Here is a 21,749-nt window from a genome sequence, read left to right on the forward strand (position 1 = left end):
TAAAACATACAATACATTTACCTTCAAAATGATATTCTATATTTATGAGATTCCTGAAGAGTTCATCAAGAGCTATTTTTCGAATTATCATGCTAGTATGGCTAACAAAGGTTGATAAATATTTTCATATGAAGGCAATGTTATTTGAAGATACTAATGTACAAGATAACAATATTAAAGAAAGACATACGAGACATGAATTGCTTGATACAAGAATTAATATTAGTGAGAGTAGTTGTACTCTTTTTTCTTTGATCAAATTTTGTGTCACTAGATTTTTTTGATAAGGTTTTAACGAAGCAACACTTTATCACTCTTAAGTAATTTCATTTTTTCAATTTTTGCCAAATAAGGTTTCAATAAGATAATTATTGTGTAAATAGTCATTCAAGATTGAGCTTTGTAAATATAATAATATTTGTAAATAACTTTTCTATCAATGTAGTCATTATGATTATTGTATCCTCAATTCTTCCCTATAAATATGAGATTTTGATTCTTAATAAAACATACAAGTCTATTGACTTCTCTATATTTTATTCTCTTTTTCTTTCTAAATTTTTAATAGTATATTCTATCAACAAGAAGGGTATAATTGACTTTTCGGATTAAAAGTGTTCACTTCCCTAATTTTTTTTTTTTTTAAAAAGCATCGTATGTAATATTGATTAAGCTACCGCAAAAGTTTTGAAAACTTATAAGAAGTGAAAAGCAATTTGAAGAAATGACTTTAAATTTGTGTGCATTGACCCTAATTGAACTATCATTTCTTTTCACACTAGAAAATAAGTTTGATACACGAATTCCTTTTAGAATAAAATCGTTGTCGATTGGAGTCTCCGATGGTAAAATATGGATCTTCACGAACTTTCTTTATTTAGAGGGGAGGCATTATTTAAATTTTATTTTAAAATTTACTTGTAAATAATCTTAATTCATAAGTAAACTTAAAAAACGTAGATGCACATGCTCTCCTCTCCACCATCGACGACGCTCACAATGACCCATTAAACGATTTGGACCAATTTAGTTTGAAGCCCTTGTTTGAGCCCCATTTTGATAGGAAAAAAAATATATTTTTGAATAATATATTGATGAGAAATGCATGGTTAAGAAATAAGAAAATTTTGAATTTACGTGTAATATTACTTTATTAAAGAATGTAGGGCTGAAATGATGTCAAATCATTATTGAAAAATATATATATTTTTAAAAAAATTGGGGTTCAAACAAGGGCTAAATTTTTTGGTACGGCAAATTAATTTTTATTTTATAACGATTTTTGAAATTATTTCATAAAAAATTGAGCCCCTAGCGTTCTTTTCTAAAAACGAATTATGAATAAAGTGATTTTTCAAAAAATGTGACTAAAAATGAAAAAAAAAAGTTAAATTATATATAAAATTATTTTATTGAGATAGTATATACTCTCGTTCGCTTGTATAAAAATAAAATTTTTAATAAATTTTAATTAAAGGGAATGAAATATTTTAAAATTTATTTTAGCCTTTGACTTAAATTTTAATTTAACCAAAAAGAGGCATAAAAATTGGGTTTTGCAAACGGTTTCAGGAATTCCTCATATTGGATAGTATTGCACCGGATATCCGAAACGTTTCCTCGGGAAAATGGCAACGGTGGCAGAAAGCGGCGGCGGAAGTCTATCGGAACTGTACTCCAGCTCGAAGCGGCTGTTGCTGAAGACCAGAGAATCATTAGAGAGGATTGAGCGTCTCGAGTACACGTCATCCTCTTCATTCTCATCATCAAGCACCGTCGTTCCTGGGACTTCAGATGATCAAGCCGCTGTAATCCGAAGAGACATTAACCAGATCCAATCCCTCTGCGTCGACATGGATCGTCTCTGGCGTTCCATCGCCGACAAGTCTCAGCGCGATCTCTGGAAAAGGTGTGTGCGAGGGTATTTATGCAGTTGAATTAATGAATTTGATGTTAGGTAGGAATTCGCGTTGTGTGTATGATTATAGAGTCTTGATTTGATTGATCGGGATTGGAAAATTTGGAAAAAGGATTAAAGAGGCCATTTATATGCAATGTTAGCAGTTTAAATTGAAACTGAATTTTTAAAATTGGAAAGATATAGTTTGAATTCATTATCGATTTGATGCTGCTTGTATGATCATGGTGATTGCTAGTTGCATTTCCAATGCAACAATATGAGTTATTGTACACGTGCAAGCAAAATGGGGTCTCCAATGGGATGTAGATTACGCTCATAGTGGGCCACATGTTCAAGAGATTGGTTGTAGAGAAAGAGGGGGAGGTAAATTATAAAAAATTACATAGGCACATCCTTCAACGAAGTTAAATTATACAAAGATTAAGTGGAGAATGTGGATGGTGTGCTAGATATCCTCCACCTTTTTCCTTTCCATGCAAACATTTTGGTGTGATGTGGCAATCCATAGCCCAATTGGAGATGCTTCAAGATGAATAATTTCTATAGTCATATCCATATATACGACAGTGCATGAATTTCCCCGCTTTTGCTTAATGTATGCCTGGCAAAACTGGCACATCTCTGTGTTTCTTTGAACTTGTGTCTCTGATCCTTCATTATCTGTATCAATTCTTCTTTAAATGTTCTGTTGCATATTTTCGTGTAAAGAAGACATGAGGTAGGTGAGTTGTCATTCACTGGATGGGAACTTAAAATTTGAGAGTGTGATACTGTTTTGCAGGAGATTGGATGCTGAGAATATTAGTGCAAGGGTTCTTAATTTGAGCAGAGCTCATTATACAGTGATGCTTTGGTGGTGATATGGACATGGTTTTCTTATTCTTTATGACGGGGTTAAAAAATGTAGAAACTAACAAAATACTAAGTGTACTAGTTTGTAGTTGCATTATAATATCAGCTTTACTTCGGCACTAAACTAGCCCCTGTTTTATTTTTTATTTTTTTTATGTTCTCTTCCTAGGTAGATTTCTTCACTTCCCTCCAAGAACTGGCCAGATTGTACAATTTGGAGTTTCTTGAGTTCTTCATCAATTACCCATGCGTATAGAACAACTATTATCTTCCTCTGTTTTTGTATTCAGGCAGATCATATAATTATTAGCTTCCAACTGGCAATGTTTGCTTTTCCGTTTTTCTGTTCGACTGACATTGGGTGTTCCCAGACAGATTAGAACATTCGTAATATTTGGAACTTCTGGTGTTAATTTGTGAAAAATTCATTAAGCACAAGTTTTGGTTCTCCATGTGTTATTCACAAGATTTTCTTCTTTTTCTTATTGTTCCTCATCTTTGATCAAAGTCCTTCATGTAAGTCGTAATGATCATATAACTTCATCACTTCACTGCACATTCATGTTTAGCTGGAAACAAGAAATTCTCTACTGATGTATTCGCTGAAGTATTCTAGTTTGTGGTTTTAAGATTAGGATTTAGAGTTTCTAAGCGTAACCTGCATCCCCTGATAGTTGAAGTGGATTTTATGTTCTTCTTTTGCAATTTGTGATTTTGTTTTTGGACTGAAGTGACGTTATCTATGTTGTGAAGAAAAGTGGAGCAAGTGGTCGAGGAGGCTGAGTCATTTAGAACTAGTCTTGACAAGTACATATCACGGCATCAGAAGCGGATGCAAGAAGTCCAAGAGAGAGCAGAATTACTTGGTAGAGCTGTATGGAATCTTCCTTCTTGATTTTCTGGTTTTCCTTTGCCTTGTTTTTTCTTTCATTAGGTAACCTATCTGTGTATTGTTCTCCTTTTATGTTCCAGAATGGGCAATCCTCTCATATCTTGAGAATTTTTGATGAGGAAGCACAAGCAGTACAGTCAGTCCGTAACTCCTCTAGAATGCTAGAAGAAGCTTATGCGACTGGCGTAGCAGTTCTTTCAAAGTATAGCGAGCAAAGGGATCACTTGAAGGTATTAGATTTGAAATGCATGCAAAATACAAATAGATGTAGATCACTTAACTGTGTGTGTTACAATAATGCCTGCCAAATACAAATACACATAAATGTACATATAAAATTGTAACTTGTGGTTGCTGTCCCAACCTATACTCCTTTTGCACTTTTAACCTCAACATTGTTTCTTGGCACTACTATCCCAACCTTTCATATATTAGCGTCGATGGTCCTTGCTAACGGATTCTGCCACAAAAATCCTTTAAGACGGTGATAATCGACTAAATTTTCCTTCAACTCAAATAAGATGAAAGAAATTAATTAAGGAAAAAAAAATTTAAATAATGAAAAATTTCATCTTCCTCGGTGGTGCCCTCCTCCCTAAAATACACACGTACATTTCAATAGCCCATTTTGCTACCTCGAGTATAATGCCCCAAACCTTAGGTTTTCTCCTTAGGACCTAAATGCCAAAATTTGAATTTCAAGGACCAAATAGAAAACCTTTCAATAGTTGAGTGGTAACTCCTCTAGAATGCTAGAATAAGCTTATGCAACTGGCATTGCTGTTCTTTCTAAGTATAGCAAGCAAAGGGATCACTAGAAGGTATTAGATTTAAAAAACATGCAAACTACAAATAGATGTAACTCGCTTAAATGTGTGTAACATTGATGCTTGCCAACTTCAGATGCACATAATTGCGGCTACCGTCCCAACCTCTATTCCTTTTGCACTTTTAACCTCAGCATTGTTTCTTGGCCCTACTATCCCAACCTTTCGTATATTAGCATCTATAGTCCTTACTAATAGATCCGGCCACAAAAATCCGTTAAGACGGTGATAATAGACAAAATTTTCCTTCAACTCAAATAAGATAAATTAAATTAATAAAAAAAATTAAATAATGAAAATTTTCATCTTCCCCAGTGGTGCCCTCCTCCCTAAAATACACATACATTTCAATAGCCCATTTTGCTACCTCAAGTACAATGCCCCAAACCCTTAGGTTTTCTCGTTTGGACCTAAATGCCACAATTTGAATTCAAGGACCAAATAGAAAACATTTCAATTGTTGAGTGGGCTTATATGCAATATCCAAAAGTTGCAGCAATGAGGAGCAATCCCTCTCTTATCATAATTGCTAAAAATAATTGATTGAGAAATATGTTTTGGATATCTTTGAGGAATAAAAAGGAAGGGAATGAGGAGATTTAGAGCGATTGGAATTAGTTTTGCAATCAAATATGAAAAATGAGAGAATAAAGTATTCCATAATAAGCACGATTAACTAAGTCCTTCCCCACCTATAAATACACACACCTCTCAACATGTTCAATCTGCAACATTCAAACTCACACATGCTCCACTAAAGTTCTTCACGTTTTGACAGTGAAAATAGAGGGAGCAAGTGTTAGTTTTTCAAAGTTCAAGAATTTTTTTTTGCAAGGTTTTAGAGGATGGAATCAAGTTTTCTTGTTCTCATCTCATCACTTAAATCATCAAGATTATATATATATATATATATATAACTAAAATAACATGAAATCTAAATGAGATGGAGATATCCTATGAACATATATTGAGAAGGGAAAATGGAGCCATTTTCATTCTTAGACATTGTTTCTTTCATGTAGCACGACAATACCCTTGTCAGCTTCAATCTAACTAGTAGGACCCAATCCCATTTTAATCTGATTGTTAGGCTTTCATAATATCATGACAAATCATAGGGATGATACTTATCTTTTCAAAAGGACATGAATTTTCGTAACTTTATATTTTACCTTGATGATTTGAGCGTTGAGACAACTTGAAAACTTGATTCCCTCATTTGAAACCTTGGAGAATTTCCTTGAACTTTGAAAAATCAACAGTGTCTCAAAATGTGAAGAACTTTGGTAGAGTTTGTCTGTAAATAAGACTGTGTTGTAGAGTGAATGTGTTGAGAGGTATGTGTGTTTATAGGTAAGGAAGGGCTTTCAATTGTGCTTATTATGAATGACCTTATTCTTGCCATAATTTTGTCCATGATAAAAAGGTAAGCTCTGCTCATTCTAAAAGATTTGATTATGTAATTGTCTGCAATCAACATAACTTATGCACATATAAATGTATTCAATCGTCTTAATTAAATATTTAAGCACTGCAATGTATGGAAAAATGATAATTTTGATATGTATTTTGCCCATATTTTCTCTTCACTTTCTCATGTAGCCTCCTCGATCGAATGGTTTTGCCATTGTACTTTCACTAGTGGGACTTATTTGTATATGATCTTTTGAATATTTTGATTGACAATGCTAGTTGGTATCTCTTCATAGCCCGGTCTCGTTGTAAGCCTAACATCTAGTAGTCTAAGAATGTACTTTCTAAGCTTGCTCACATGAAAGACATTATGGACGGTAGTAAAGCCAAGGTTACAATTCTCTTCAAGATTTCATATGGGTAATGAACCTCTGTTAAAGTTTGTCTCTCTTACCAAATTGTAATACTTCTTTAATTGGAGCAACCTTGAGGAATCCTTTGTCACCCACTGTATATTCTAGGATCTCTTATTTGCGTAGCTTTTTTGTACGTCTCAAGCTGTTTTCATGATAGTTCACATTTCTTAATAGCTTGCAGTTTGCTCAACAATTTTTGAACCTAAATATCTTGCACTTGCCCACTTCATCCTAATGAACTCATGATTTGCGTTTCCTCCCCACTCATCATAAGGTGCCATGCAGATGGATGCATGGTAGCTATTGTTGCACGCAAACTCAATCAATGCCAAATGCTTTTCCTAATTCCCTCTAAAGTCAAGAATACAAATTCATAGCATGTCCTCGAAAGTTTCAATTTTTTACTCAAGTTGTCTATTTGCCTGGGGATGTAATGAGTGTTAAATTTTAGCTTCGTTCCCATTGCCTTGTGCAAACCCTTCCAAAAGTTTGAGGTGAACCTTAGGTCCATATACGATATAATTGAAGCTGGAATACCGTATAATCTCACAATTTCGTTAACTTACACTTGCGCAAATTGTTCCATCAAAAAGGGCATCCAAACAGGTGAGAAATGGGTATGAGGCCTTTTTGGGTGAAAATCCAAGAGCAAAACTGTGCCAGCTAGACTCGAAGCAGAATATCATACCAAGTGGAATGTGGCTTTACAAAATTGTATGAGAGCGTATATCGAACTGGAAGTGTGGCCAACGAGGATATTGGCCCCCTAAGGTGGAGTGATCAAGCAGCCACAATCCCATATTACTTGGGGAAGGAAAATGAGATTGGTTTATAAAAAGTACCTTTCCCAAGTCGTATGTTGCCTTTTGGGTGAAAGCCCAAGAACAAAATCGTGTGGGTTTCATCCAAAGTGAACAATATCATAACATGTGGATTGGGATGTCACACTGAATTGCACCCGCCACCACTTTCTCCAATCATGCCTATAGTGATGTAGGATGAATAAGAAAGAAAGAAGAAGGAACGGGGAGGAGAAACAGAGAGAAGGGAGAAGAGGAGAAGAAACCAGGGGAAGAGAGGGGAGGGAGAAAACGGCTGCAAGCCACCAAAAATATTTCAATTTTAATTCATCATCGTCTGAAAATTACAATGTAAAATAGGTTTAAATAGTAAAGCAACCCTAACGAGTTTGGGCCCAAGCCCATACAAGTCCAAATTTAAATAATAGTCCAAGAAAATAAATAAAGCTTAAATAAAATAAGTAAACGTCGTCCGATGTCCTCATCAACTCTCCCGGGGTGGGAGAAAAACTCGACCCTGTCAAGTTGATAGATAGTATAGGCTGCAGTCAATCTGATACTCCAAATGCTTCAAGTCAAGCTATGGGGGACGATCTTTCTGACGAACCAAGTAACGAAATTCCATAATTGATAGTACTGAAAACTGTAGCTTATTTACAAGAATATGATCTGACCAAGGGGGGCGATCTTTCCTTCTAACCAAGTACTGATACTGGATTTCAAATAACCAATACTCATGCACCTCATCTTCAAAATTTTCATATGATTGTACATAATGAGGAGCATAAGAAGTACGTCGATCTACCCAACAAACAAGGAAGTACTGAATTTTGCCATCATTGGTCAATACAACACGTTCATCTAAAATAACATCAATTTTATCTTTGTGTGCTGTGATAGATGGTATTAAAGTAGAAATATCAATATAGTCAAATTGGGGGTCCACAAAGTTAGGTAGAAATGGATCATCAAAGGAAGTAATACGGTATTTGTAAGTAATGAAGTCCTCAATATTTAAAGCAAAGTGGTGGCTAAAATGTGATGAAAGAGCAATGACATGTGCATTTGAACCAACATACTTTAAAATTTTTAAAGGACCAGCACTACAAGCTTGCAATATGACATAATCCCCAATATTAAATTCAAAATATCGTTTATGCGAATCTGCTTGAAGTTTAAATAATGCATTACCTGCGTCATGTTGTTTATTGATCTCAATATGCAAGTCATGAAAATGATATACAAATGCTTCAGTTGACAACGACACACTAGCATGCGGGGACATGAGAATAAGATCTAACGGTCGCCTAGACTTATAACTATGAACAACTTCAAATGGATTTAGATCTAGAGACCGATTCATAGAATTGTTATATGCGATGTGAACAGTTGGGGGGATCGAGTTCCAATTCTCAAGATTTTTCTCGACTAGAGACTGTAATAAATTGCCAAGACTTCGGTTAGCAATTTCTTTTTGACCATCAGTTTTAGGTTGGTCAGTAGTGGATAATTTCGATTTAGTGTTAAGAACAAGCGACTGGATTCTCCAAGGGTGACTAGTGAAATCATCAAACTCTTTGAGTTGGGTAAGGGTATGACATATAACATGTGATCGAGAGTTGTCGGAAACAAGGGGTATAGTTTCTAAAGTCTCGGGAATGGTCGGGATTCCACAAGAATCATCAAAATCTTCAAGTTTAGGGCCATATGCTAGATCTTCTAACGACTCTTCTATTGCATTCTTTCGTTCTTCTATGACTAAGGCTCGGTTAGGACATTTGGAAGAGATGTGGCCAAAGTCCTTACAACTGATGCATAGCAAGTGAGAAGTCTTTGGAGTTTCACAAATTATACCCTTATTTTCCAAAATTAGAGGAACATTAGACGGGGGAGGTCCTAGAAGGGACTTAACAGGAGGAAGTGGAGCCAATGACACCGAAAGATGATTGTTATTACGCTTTCTACATGACGAAGACGACCTTGGGCTATCACGACCTTTACACTTGTTTTTTCAAAGGGAAGGAACACTAGACTGGGAAGGCTCTATGATAGACTTATGATGAGATGACGCTAATGAAATGGGTGAACGATGGTGATCACGCTTTTTATATGCAGTACTGATAAGTAACTCGTAGTCCCGAGCTAAAGAGTAAGTTTGATCAAGAGTAGTGATGCCTCGAAAGAAAAGCTCACGCCTAAGTTCATTTCGTAGACCTTGTATAAACCTACTTAAAGTCAGGGCCTCATCCTCATCGACGTGACATTTCGCTTGAAATTCCTCAAATTGAGCAATGTACTCAGTTACTATACGATTCTCTTGTGTAAAGGCGTTCCATTGGGTAAAAATTTCATGATCTAAGCAATCATCGAAAGTAGGAATATCTAAGTCAATGTCTCCAGAGAAACGCTCCTTACGACGAGGAAGAGAATGAGTACCATGATGATCATGGCCTTGTTCTCGCTCACGAACCTGATCCCTATTCCTACGATCGCGTCGAAAATATTCTTGATCACTTTGTCTACGATGATATTGTCTATTATGAGATGCTTCAGAATTAGTGTCAGTCAAACGAGGGGTTCGCTTAAAATTGCTCAACTTAGCAGCTAGGATCTTTCTCTCCTCACGAGTAGCAGTTATATCTGATTGGACAGTCGATAGACTAGTGGAAAGTTGCGCTAATTGTCTAGTGAGTGCATCAAATTGGGATGGATCCATGGTCAATGTATTGGAAATAGAGATGACAAGACGACCACTACGCAACTACATGCAATGTAACACCAGCCGAATGATGTGCTATGATGAGATCAGTGAACAATACGTGCAAGCAATGGAAAATAACTTGTACCAATTTTTTTTATTTAATTTTAAATATTGGGATTAATTAAATCCAAAACAAGTTAATACTGCTGGTACATGTAAAATGGCAAAGCAAGGGTCAAACACACTAGTCAAATTCTCCAATCAATTTAAGTGGAGAACAATGGAAGTCAATTCGGTCACTGGTGTCAATTGGATTAATGGTTTCGATCAAGTGGGGTTTAAGGCTAAAATTATCACGATAACAGCAGCACAAGATTTTAATTGATGCAATTTTAAAAATGAAGCAGTAGTATAAACCAATACTAAATAGAGATCAAGGACTCCCTGTTGGTTAGTTTTGATTATTTGTATGCTGATTGATCTGAATTGCCGACTTATGAGCCCCAACTATGCTTCTGATCTTCCCTTCGTATCCAATGGTTTTAGCCCCTGTAGACTGTAACTTGTGCTGGTTCTGGTGTAGACGTAAAACTGTGTGTAGTGACTGTGGCTTTTAGATTGTTGAGATGGACGAGGAAATATATGAGTGTGGTAATTGTGGTGGAAGTGTATGATCTTGGGTTGGTGGTGGTGGCCTATTGCGATGAAGCGGTAGTGCTCTGGATGCCTGGGTACAATAGATAATGAAGTGGTGGCGTGATGGTGATTAGAGGCGGCAGCGGCAGCGGCAGCGACAAGAGAGTGGTTATGAGTGAGAAATCGGGTGAAACTATGGGGTATTTGATGTTAATGGATTGGTTATAATCGGGCTTGGTTGGATATTTGAGACTGATCATGGGTTGAATGGTGTTAGGCCGATTGTGATAATATGTGATAAGTGGGATGGATTTAGTGTTTATTAGGTTGAAAAGCAAGTGGATTGGCTAAATAGATGATGAGAGATGGGCTGTGCGTTTAGTGGGCTTTGGGAGTAATTTGGGCCACTAGCTTATGACCCAAGTGTTTTGATAGAAAAATGAATGGAGTAGGTTATAGAGATGGAATATATGGGCTGAAGGACTAAATAGGCTTGAATGCTAGGGTTTGAGATTTGTGGAACAACACCACAATTAAATTTTTTTTTTATTTATGAGGAGCAACAGGGAAAAAATGAGAAATTTTTTTTTTTTTTTGAGGTGAACAGTAACTTTTTTTTTAAAGCTGATAATACAAAAAAAATGAATTTTCGGGTGTGAATAGTACCCCGTGAACAGTAACACGAGTTTTTTTTTTTTGGTGGCTGGGGTGTGAACTGAAATTGCAGAAAAAAACCTAAACTAAAATTTCCGCTTGTGAACAGTTTTTTTTTTTGGGAACAACTATGAAGAAGCTGGAAAAATAATAACTTCGCTGCTCATGCTAAAAGTTTATTTGTTTGTGCTGTTCCACAAGTTCTTAGGAAAGAAATAGAAAGAGATTTTTGGATTGGAGATGAGAGATTACCCAAGTTTAGGCTCTGATACCAAATTTGATGTAGGATGAATAAGAAAGAAAGAAGAAGGAACGGGGAGGAGAAACAGAGAGAAGGGAGAAGAGGAGAAGAAACCAGGGGAAGAGAGGGGAGGGAGAAAACGGCTGCAAGCCACCAAAAATATTTCAATTCTAATTCATCATCGTCTGAAAATTACACTGCAAAATAGGTTTAAATAGTAAAGCAACCCTAACGAGCTTGGGCCCAAGCCCATACAAGTCCAAATTTAAATAATAGTCCAAGAAAATAAATAAAACTTAAATAAAATAAGTAAACGTCGTCCTATATCCTCATCATGTAGTCCCTGAAGAACACATGCCACAAAAGTTAGTCAATTTATTGCTTGCAAATTATACATATACAAAATTATCCGAAACTCTCACCCACCCAATTTCTTAAAAAGAAATCTCAAGCCCAAAATAGAGGAGAATTCACACAACTCAAAGAAATCGGCCATTGCTGATGACACGAGGATATACCCAAATCATAATATCATTTAAACGAGAAATTTATTATGAAATTTTATTTTAGTATTCGTTAAGTAAAAACATTTTCCAAATGCAATTTTGATTTACATTTTGCAGTGGAAAGATGAAAATCATATCAAGAAATGAGATGGTTTAAAGAGCTAGTATGGAAGATGAGCTTTTAATCATGAATGCCTGAATGGTAATTAAGTGTATGTTTAGGAAGTGCTTATAAGCTATGTCCTATAGTATGTGTGGATGATGAGTGAGTGAGTAGTACTTGTGGGCCATGATGCACAAACATTCTTACTAGTGCTGTGTGTCGTCATTTCGTGTTGTGTTTGTCATTGATACTTCTTGAACATTGCATGACATGTACTAAATGTTTTTTTCCCCTGGCAGTATAAAGTAGATACTCAACCAATATAAAAGATTTCACAAACTAAAATTAAAACTAAGAAAAGAATTGATTTTGCTGAGAGATAAAAAGTATAAATATAAAGAAAGAATATATAAATCTACTATTTTATAGAATTTAGATATACGTGTCCATGTGGTATTGTGTCCGACACTTGTGTATGTGTCCATGCAACATAGATTGTGGGTCCTACAAAATGTATGAATAAAAATTATGTTTGACCATAAGTGATCGTAATTTAATCACTTCCAAAAAGGTATGAAATCTTTCCTTCTTGTCGATAACCTTTTGAAAATGATTGAGAACAATTGTGGAGTGGTGCCAATCGACGACATATAAAGTCCAATTATTTATCCATTTGTTTGTTTTGTTTCATTTTAGATTTGGGGTATGATTTTCTCAATTTTTTTGGTCAATGCTTTTTGGTGTGCCTGGTCGGTGCACACATGAAGATGAAGAGGAGGAACTGTGTTAAAGAGAGGAATCTGTTGGAATTCTGTGTGGGTCGCAAGGAAGATGAAATTTTCCATTGTTTCGCAAGGAAGATGAAATTTTCCATTGTTTCTGATATTTTTATTTTTATGATTATATGAATGAAGGGTGGCTTTGTATTCTTACATTGCCTTTAACTGACTTTCTAGACGGAAACTATTGGAAAGGACTATGGATCCCAATCTATTGAAGGTACAAGGATAACAATGCCAAAAATAGCAGTCGGATCTAACGGTGCAAAAAGGTTTACCCTGTATAAAATGTGTATGGAGACAAATACAAACATATTAGTTAAATACTTTGCATACTGGTTTGTCTAGATGCCACGGGCTGACATCTTTATCAGAGAATAATTCAAAGTCAGAATTGAGCTTTAATTTCGCTTAGGCATTTTTTAATTGAAAAATCTGGTTTCAGATGCATTTAGGAATAGTCTGTATTTAGCTTATGTTCACTAATGTCTCCTGCATGACTATGGTATACATTACCCTTTCGTGTTTTGGAAGTGAAACTTTTTCTGCCCTCGTGTTTTGGATTTTGAAAGTGAACCTTTTCTGCTGTTAGAGTTGTAATATCTTTTAGATGAAAAAGGAATTTTGTCATACTTGTCTCGTGCTGTCATCATTTATATCAAATCATTGCAACTTTGTTGGTGTAATCCGAGAATGAAAACTCCCAATCTCGAGCACCAATTTGGGAAAACGCAACTTGATTTTTTCACACAGGGGTACAACAGCTGATCAACTTCTTGTTGGATTTGGTGCAGAGAGCTCAAAGGAAAGCACTGGATGTTTTGAACACTTTGGGGCTATCAAGCACTCTGTTGAGGCTTATTGAGAGGCGGAATCGTGTTGACAAATGGATCAAGTATGTAGGCATGGTTTTTACTATCATCATCGTTATTGTGTTTTGGAGGTGGACGAGGTGATTCCGGCTTCTTTATGTATCGAATCATTACTACACATTCTTTTCAAGGAAGATAATGTTGCTAGATGTTGAAGAAACTGAAAAATATGGTCAACCGTTGATTTAGACTTGGTTCCGATGTATTCTAGTAAGGACTAGTTTTGAGATTGTGTTTTACTTTGTAAAATGTGGAGAAAAGTTGAGAATTATTACTGAAATAACAATTTTCCCTCCGTCTCTGTGAAAGCCAAAACTTGTGCTACATTATTCTAAACAATTTGAGGTCAACATTTGCTCATTCAAGTGTTTATGTCCCGAACTTTTTTTGGGTCGAACACGTATCCTCGACCTCCAATTCAATTGCACATCTAGCCTTTGATAATTGTTACTAACAAACTATTAAAATCCTGTTTGGCCTCTATTTTGTGGAAATGAAAATAGGTGAAGTGAACTTTTTTTTTGAAAAATGAGTAGTTCGGGTTATTTTATGGAAGATTTTGTAGTTAAAAATAAGATAGAGAAATGAAATGGGGGCCAAACGGATGTAGGTTTGTATGCTTTGAAATTAAAAAAAAATAAAAATACTGTTGTCACGCTTTTCTATTAATTATCACTTTATGCTTATCTTAAATTATTAGGGCAAATAAATCTTTTAAATGGATATTTTTTTATGGAATCAGATAAAATGTGCTTTGTAATGAAAGGTTGATTGTAATTTAATACAATAAGTGTAATGCAACACAATGAGTACCACGATTTGCCAACATCAGTAAACTTTAAACACGAGTTTTATTCATATACTAAAACACATCACCATAAAACTTCATACGCCTTAACAGGCTTACAGACCAATCATTATAAAGAAAAAACATGCATAAAAGTTTGAAGCAAAAGTAAGCATGGAGTTTGGAACATTCAAGAAGACTAAAACATTCAGAAACCGCCTCTGAGACGGAGAACAAGGTGAAGGGTAGATTCCTTCTGGATATTGTAATCAGCCAAAGTCCTTCCATCCTCCAGCTGCTTTCCGGCAAAGATCAACCTCTGCTGGTCTGGTGGGATCCCCTCCTTGTCCTGGATCTTAGCCTTGACATTATCTATGGTGTCAGAGCTCTCCACCTCGAGGGTAATAGTCTTCCCGGTGAGCGTTTTGACGAATATTTGCATACCACCACGAAGCCTCAACACCAAGTGAAGGGTAGATTCCTTCTGAATGTTGTAATCAGCCAATGTACGTCCATCTTCAAGCTGCTTACCAGCAAAGATTAGCCTCTGCTGGTCTGGAGGAATACCCTCCTTGTCCTGGATCTTGGCCTTCACATTATCAATGGTGTCGGAGTTCTCGACCTCGAGAGTGATTGTCTTCCCAGTGAGGGTTTTCACAAAAATCTGCATACCACCCCGAAGCCTCAAGACCAAGTGAAGGGTGGATTCCTTCTGAATGTTGTAATCAGCCAAGGTCCTTCCATCCTCGAGTTGCTTGCCAGCAAAGATCAGCCTCTGCTGATCTGGTGGGATCCCCTCCTTGTCCTGGATCTTAGCCTTCACATTGTCGATTGTGTCTGAGCTCTCAACCTCCAGCGTTATTGTCTTCCCAGTAAGAGTTTTCACAAAGACCTGCATACCACCACGCAGCCTCAACACCAAATGAAGGGTTGACTCCTTCTGAATGTTGTAATCAGCAAGGGTGCGGCCATCCTCAAGCTGCTTCCCAGCAAAAATAAGCCTCTGCTGATCAGGGGGAATGCCCTCTTTGTCCTGGATTTTAGCCTTGACGTTATCAATAGTGTCCGAACTTTCCACCTCGAGTGTTATAGTCTTCCCAGTAAGGGTCTTCACAAATATTTGCATGCCTCCACGGAGTCTTAGCACCAAGTGAAGGGTGCTTTCCTTCTGGATATTGTAATCCGCAAGAGTTCTGCCATCTTCTAGCTGTTTGCCAGCGAAAATCAATCTCTGCTGGTCAGGGGGAATGCCCTCTTTGTCCTGGATTTTTGCCTTGACGTTGTCAATAGTGTCAGAACTTTCCACCTCGAGTGTTATAGTCTTCCCGGTAAGGGTTTTCACAAAAATTTGCATGCCTCCACGGAGCCTTAGCACCAAGTGAAGGGTGCTTTCCTTCTGGATATTGTAATCTGCAAGTGTTCTGCCATCTTCTAGCTGTTTGCCAGCAAAAATTAATCTCTGCTGATCTGGGGGAATGCCTTCTTTGTCCTGGATTTTTGCCTTCACGTTATCAATAGTGTCAGAACTTTCCACCTCGAGCGTTATAGTCTTCCCGGTAAGGGTCTTCACAAAAATTTGCATGCCTCCGCGGAGCCTTAGCACCAAGTGAAGTGTGCTTTCCTTCTGGATGTTGTAATCTGCAAGGGTTCTGCCATCTTCAAGCTGTTTGCCAGCAAAAATTAATCTCTGCTGGTCCGGGGGAATTCCCTCCTTATCTTGGATCTTGGCCTTGACATTGTCAATCGTGTCAGAGCTCTCAACCTCAAGGGTAATGGTTTTCCCTGTGAGAGTTTTGACAAAGATTTGCATGCCTCCACGGAGACGGAGAACCAAGTGGAGGGTGGACTCCTTCTGGATGTTATAATCAGCAAGGGTCCGACCATCTTCAAGTTGCTTTCCAGCAAAGATCAGCCTTTGTTGGTCTGGTGGAATTCCTTCTTTGTCTTGTATCTTGGCTTTTACATTGTCAATTGTATCGGAGCTTTCCACCTCTAGAGTGATGGTCTTTCCAGTTAGGGTTTTGACGAAGATTTGCATCTGTCGGAAATTAAAATCAACTGTCAGATAGCATGAACTAATATAATTTGAATTGACTTTGAAAATTAACAATTTTAGATTGAATTGGCAATAACCACAAACAAAATAGATATTTTAATTCCATTGTATCATATTGCAGAATCATATGAAAATGGGGAAAATCAGTGAGGAAGACTACATGAAACAGTTTGACTAATCAGGTAAAAGTTACCCATCTGTGATGATCTTTGAAAAGAAAGTAATTTCAGATTGAATCGATGCCAATAAAAAGGAAAGATAATGCTTCATGGGATCAAACTGCTAAAAAACAAAGGATTAAGAAAAAAAAAGGCAAAACAATATAAAATTGAGTCATCAATTGCATCAAAAGCCAAAAATTAAAAACCCCAAATAATTTTGCAATCGATGTATTAAAATCTGATTTTCAATCTAGTCCATAAAATCCAATTAATTTGATGTATGAAAAGGGGAGAAAGCCTAAAAAAGGGATGAAACTAGCAAAAATAGGACCAGATAAGAATTTATATATTTTATCAGAACCCGATCTTCAATATGATATACGAAATCGCAGAAATCAAATGTATGGAAAAGGTCAAAAACAAATTGGATAAAACCAAGAAAAAGAAGGCCAGATCGCAATATCAATAGCAGATTTTGAGAAAAATTATATTCTAAGAAATTCTAAAAGAATTACATCTCGACTTCTGTAAAAGTCGACTAAGATTAAGAAAACGAAATTACAACCCACGAGCAGATCTGTTCCAAAAATCTTCCGACAATCAAGATCCAAACTTAAAACAAAAAATCAAGCACAAAAAATAAAAATCCAAAGCTTTTAAAAAAATATCGAACCCGGAAGAATTACAAAATATTTTTTGATTAATTACAAAAATCACATACACCCGGAAAATTTTTAAGAACCCCTCATACCTTGATAGGCAGCGAATTCTTGAAACCAAAATACTTGAAAATAACAAGATCTGAATCTAATGAAGAACGTTTAGGGTTTGTACCTATTTATAGACACCGAAGCGAGAGCCGCCAAAGCCGACCTATATTTTGGGCAATTACGCATATACCCATTGCTTTTCTTTTATAAAAATCTAAAAAAAAAATATTACTTGAATATTGAATAATTTTATTATATTATTTAAGGAAAAAAAAAAAAAAAAAAAAAGTAAGAATTTAAGAATATATTGAAAATGAATATGAATATACCTTCTAGAATACTCTAGACTGTCTTTAAGAAAGTAGAAAGTTTAAGAGGGTGTTTGGGAGACATTTTTATGTAAAAATGTATTTTTAAATAGTAAATTGATGGAAAATGTATGGTTAAAAAATAAGAAATTTTTTTTGATTTACGTATAATATTATTTTAATAAAAAATGTGTGATTGAAAAGAAGAGAGAAAAATGCATTTTGAAAAAAAGGGTACTAAACGGAGCCTTAAGAAAATCATAGCGAGAAGTATAATTGATATTCTTTTATAAAAATATAAAAATCTAAAAAATTATTACTCGAATATTGAATAATTTTATTATATTGTTTAAAGAAAAAAAATGAAAAAGTAAGAGTTTTAGAATATATTGAAAATGAATATGAACATACATTTTAGAATACTCTAGACTGTCTTTAAGAAGAAAGTTAAAGAAAATCATAGGGAAAAGTATAATTGAAATATAAATGCATTATGGTAGCAAATAAAAAAAGAAAAGTCATTAAATAAAAAATGGGCTTCTAGAACTTGACCATTTCAACCAGTGGCGGTGATTATATCTTCAAACGGAAAAATGAGTTTTAAATAATATTTTTATGAGAAATATTGATTAAAAAGTAGAAAATTTTTTGATATAGATATAAAATATTTTATTGTATGAATGTGAAATTAAAAATTATCTTATAACAAACAATAAAATAAATTAATGGATACCAAACATGCACTTAGACCCCGTTTGGTAGCCATTTTTTTCAAAATGTATTTTTTTCTCTTCTTTTCAACCACACAATCTTTATTAAAATAATATTACACGTAAATAAAAAAACTTTTTCTTATTTCTCAACCACACATTTCACATTAATTTACTATTCAAAAATCCATTTTTACATAAAAATGTCTATCAAACACCCCCTTAATGTCCCAAGTTATATTGAATGGAAAACTTCCATCCATTATATATAGGGAAATTTTCACAAATGTTGCTAAATTTGAATATGCACAAAAATATTTCATTTGCACCAGCAATGTTCAAAAATGTCACTTTTGTGTTGTGAAAAGTCCATATTACCCTTTGTTACTCCTTTTTAAGAGCATTTAATGCTTGATTTGAATGCTATTAATATTGTGATGTGATGATTTGTTTTGTATATTATAAGTATTTGAGATATGATTATTATATGGGTAATATGAATTATGGTTAAAAAAAAAAGTTTGAGAAGTTAAAAAATAACACATAAATTCTTACCACTCACAAACCCTACCTTCTTATAATCATCTTCATTCTATCATCAAGATATTACTATTGGATTCATTATCTATTTTCAGAGGTTAACTATTACAAATTGTATACCAAATAATCAATTACCATGAAATCTAAACCATAAAAAATGGTCACTTTAACTTTCATCAAAATCAACTAAAAATTTGTTATTAGTCCATCCAAATAGGGTTATATCATTATCCTCGTAAAACTCTTGGATAATACATCACAAATTCTATTAGTTACACCACATTTTAATTTCACTTAAAATCCCAAATTTTTGTTTATTGTAACACTTATGTTCATAACTTTTTCAACGCATTATTATATTTAACATTCAATTAATTAACACATTTTGACTTTGATAAATGTTTCCATCCAAAAGATGCTGAAGTTTACAACAAATATCCTTCGCGTTTAAATAATTACAACAACCTCCTTGGCAACAAAAGTGTGTAGAGGTTTCCTCGGGTCGAACGGAGATTTGACCCTCAAGTGCAAAGGTAGATCGGAGCTTTGAAATGAGATATGAAGAGAGCCACTACGAAGAAGTTCCAGAAAATACGAATGGACTTGCTTTGCATCATTCAATGGGTATCAAGATTGGTTATTCATTATCATGAATTAGACTCATGCATAGAGTTGGAGTTTTCCCTTTTTCAAATAAGTCAAATTTTCGTTGACCGAAAAAATAGAGATTCTTGTTCTCTAGTAAAGCAACCCAAGGAGTTATTAACTCATTCTTAAAATCAGCATTATTTAGATCAAAGAGTTGACAAATAGGAGGAAAGCTCTCCATTCCTGGAACCTCCGGAGCCAGAAGAACCCTTAATTAGAATAGAATTCTAACTCATTATCTTTAGAGTGAGATTTTGAGAGAAAAACTCCATATGTAACTGAACCCTTCAGTTGTAAAGAGTCGAATTTTAGAAAATTCATTTATTGAAGCTGTAAATTTTATTTGAAGCAATATGTTTTAATTGCATTGAAGGTTTTCAATCTTGATCATTCTTTTCCTTAACCTTCCTGTAATTATCTTATCTCTCTCGGACGACGATTTATATGTAAATATTCTTTTAGCATACTCTGAAATGATAGACGTATATTTGTATTTGTTGTTTTTACTTATTTAAAAATACGAGAGACGAATAAATTTTTTTCTAACAGAATTCTTGAATGGAAATTGTCATGAGAGACAAAAGGCAAGGAAAAATACCAGCAAGGCAAAACCAGTAGCAGATAAGGCCAAACGAGGTGCAGTAGGTATTTTGTTATAGGAAGTAATGTGCACATCGTTTTGGGCAACCTACCCCCTCTTCTCTCCCTCACAACTCTCATTTTGCTGCATAGTTGTGTTACATTTATATCGTCATTTATGGATATAATGTGGTAAGATATGATTGAATCAAAATCTCTTCAACCAGATTAGAAAGAAAAACTTTCACACTTTCTTTTTGACATATTATCAATCTGTAAAACTTTCTGTAGCTATAACTACAAGTAACATTATTCATTGTCATATCCTAACAAACTCACACTTTTACATACATAAAACGAACTTCGTTTGTATTTAATTATCACGCTCAGTCAATTTCGTGTGCACGCAATACGTAAAGCAAGTTAGTGGTCTGCCAAAGACGTAACTTCTTATCAAGTTTTGTCAGAGTTCGACACTCTAATTGCTGCATGAAAATTGCATATGAAATGGTAGGGCTATTGCCAGAAGGAAATAACATCAGAACTTACCTAGAATGGTAAATGATAGGGTAGAGAGACATGACAAAAATGGTGTATCATATTTTTTCCAAATGAAACTTTATTCTATCTAACCAGATGAAGCTCTTAAAAGAGTAATCATTTTCCACTACATGCAATATACAACTATGATTATATATTAAATAAATATACTTTCAGTAGACAAAATTTTCCCTCGAACAACAAAATTGATCTTGGTATCTGCGCTGTATACAAATGCCAAAAGATCAAATGCAACAGCCTAACTCACATGAGCACAGCTTCAACATTGTTAAGGGCCTCCTTTGCCAGCTGATTTTATTAGCCGGACTTGTTGAGATGCTTGCTCATGAAAAAATCAATTCCATTTCTAAGGGATTCATACTCGGGGGTGACAGCTATACGTGTAAAAACGTTCCAAACAAGCTTATCCGGAAACTCCAAGATCGCTTCAAATAGCATTCCAAAATGCATAATCCTCTTTGGAGTTAAGTGTACGGGGTTGTTTAGTTCAACAATTTTTAAGACTGCAAGGGAAAGGCTAAAAGATGCAACCATTTCTGCGACAAATTTTGATAGATGCATTGATTTTTGCACAAATTTTGATAGATCCTTGATGTTTGCAAAGACATTGCCTCCAGATCTTTGAAATGGTCCCACACACAAAACCGCAAAGGGGAAAGAAAATACGACAAATGAATGGAAAAAAAATGGTTTAGCAAAAACCGAGTGACTTGCTTGTGTCAAAATGAATTAACACTACATCACATACATACTTGCCAACATTAAATTACACTACCATGTTAAGATGTTGTGCTAACATTAAATGACACCAGTTTTGCAGGTGCATACAAGCTTAGTGCCTAACTATTTAGCAACCTGTTATATATTTAAAGTAAGTTTGGTACATTGTACTGTATAAGATTTGATAGAATAAAAAAGAAAAGTTAAAATCTTGTTGTTTTCCTGTCCAGTCCTAATCAATATTATGTACCCAACAAACACTTAGTGAGTACAACTAAATTTGGGTTAGTTACAAAACAAGGGATTGAACTTGGAAATCCATAACCAAAATCAAGACAAATGGATCACGTGATAAT

The 21,749-nt window shown here is 35.0% G+C and overlaps 2 protein-coding genes across 3 annotated transcripts; one reads left to right on the forward strand and one right to left on the reverse strand.

The window, feature by feature from the left end:
* The first annotated feature begins 1,544 nt into the window (after nucleotides 1–1,544).
* Nucleotides 1,545–13,973, forward strand: LOC111411773 (membrin-11-like). 2 transcript variants are annotated; one of them, XR_002705894.1, is made up of 5 exons: nucleotides 1,545–1,909; nucleotides 3,527–3,647; nucleotides 3,746–3,895; nucleotides 11,977–12,061; nucleotides 13,536–13,602. XR_002705894.1 is itself a non-coding variant. In XM_023042376.1 (4 exons), the coding sequence occupies exons 1-4, from the start codon at nucleotides 1,629–1,631 to the stop codon at nucleotides 13,695–13,697; spliced, it is 714 nt and encodes a 237-aa protein (XP_022898144.1). In that variant the 5' UTR covers nucleotides 1,547–1,628; the 3' UTR covers nucleotides 13,698–13,973. The 2 variants fall into 2 exon arrangements, 1 of the variants encoding a protein (XP_022898144.1); XM_023042376.1 differs by lacking the exon at nucleotides 11,977–12,061 and having other exon boundaries at nucleotides 1,547–1,909; nucleotides 13,536–13,973.
* A 472-nt stretch (nucleotides 13,974–14,445) lies between these two features.
* On the reverse strand, nucleotides 14,446–17,503 carry LOC111411786 (polyubiquitin-like). The gene is made up of 2 exons (XM_023042386.1): nucleotides 17,369–17,503; nucleotides 14,446–16,438 (listed from the first exon to the last, which is right to left on the reverse strand). Exon 2 carries the CDS (start codon nucleotides 16,436–16,438, stop codon nucleotides 14,609–14,611), a length of 1,830 nt encoding a protein of 609 aa, XP_022898154.1. The 5' UTR covers nucleotides 17,369–17,503; the 3' UTR covers nucleotides 14,446–14,608.
* Nucleotides 17,504–21,749: the final 4,246 nt, after the last annotated feature.

This window comes from Olea europaea, chromosome 2 (assembly GCF_002742605.1).
Source record: "Olea europaea var. sylvestris chromosome 2, O_europaea_v1, whole genome shotgun sequence".
Lineage (NCBI taxonomy): Eukaryota > Viridiplantae > Streptophyta > Magnoliopsida > Lamiales > Oleaceae > Olea > Olea europaea.

Coding starts and splice junctions, on each gene's coding strand:
- LOC111411773 (XM_023042376.1), top strand. CDS start 1,629: ATGGCAACGGTGGCAGAAAGCGGCGGCGGAAGTCTATCGGAACTGTAC. Junction 3,648..3,745: donor CAGAATTACTTGGTAGAGCT/GTATGGAATCTT, acceptor TTTATGTTCCAG/AATGGGCAATCCTCTCATAT. Junction 3,896..13,535: donor AGCAAAGGGATCACTTGAAG/GTATTAGATTTG, acceptor GATTTGGTGCAG/AGAGCTCAAAGGAAAGCACT.
- LOC111411786 (XM_023042386.1), bottom strand. CDS start 16,438: ATGCAAATCTTCGTCAAAACCCTAACTGGAAAGACCATCACTCTAGAG.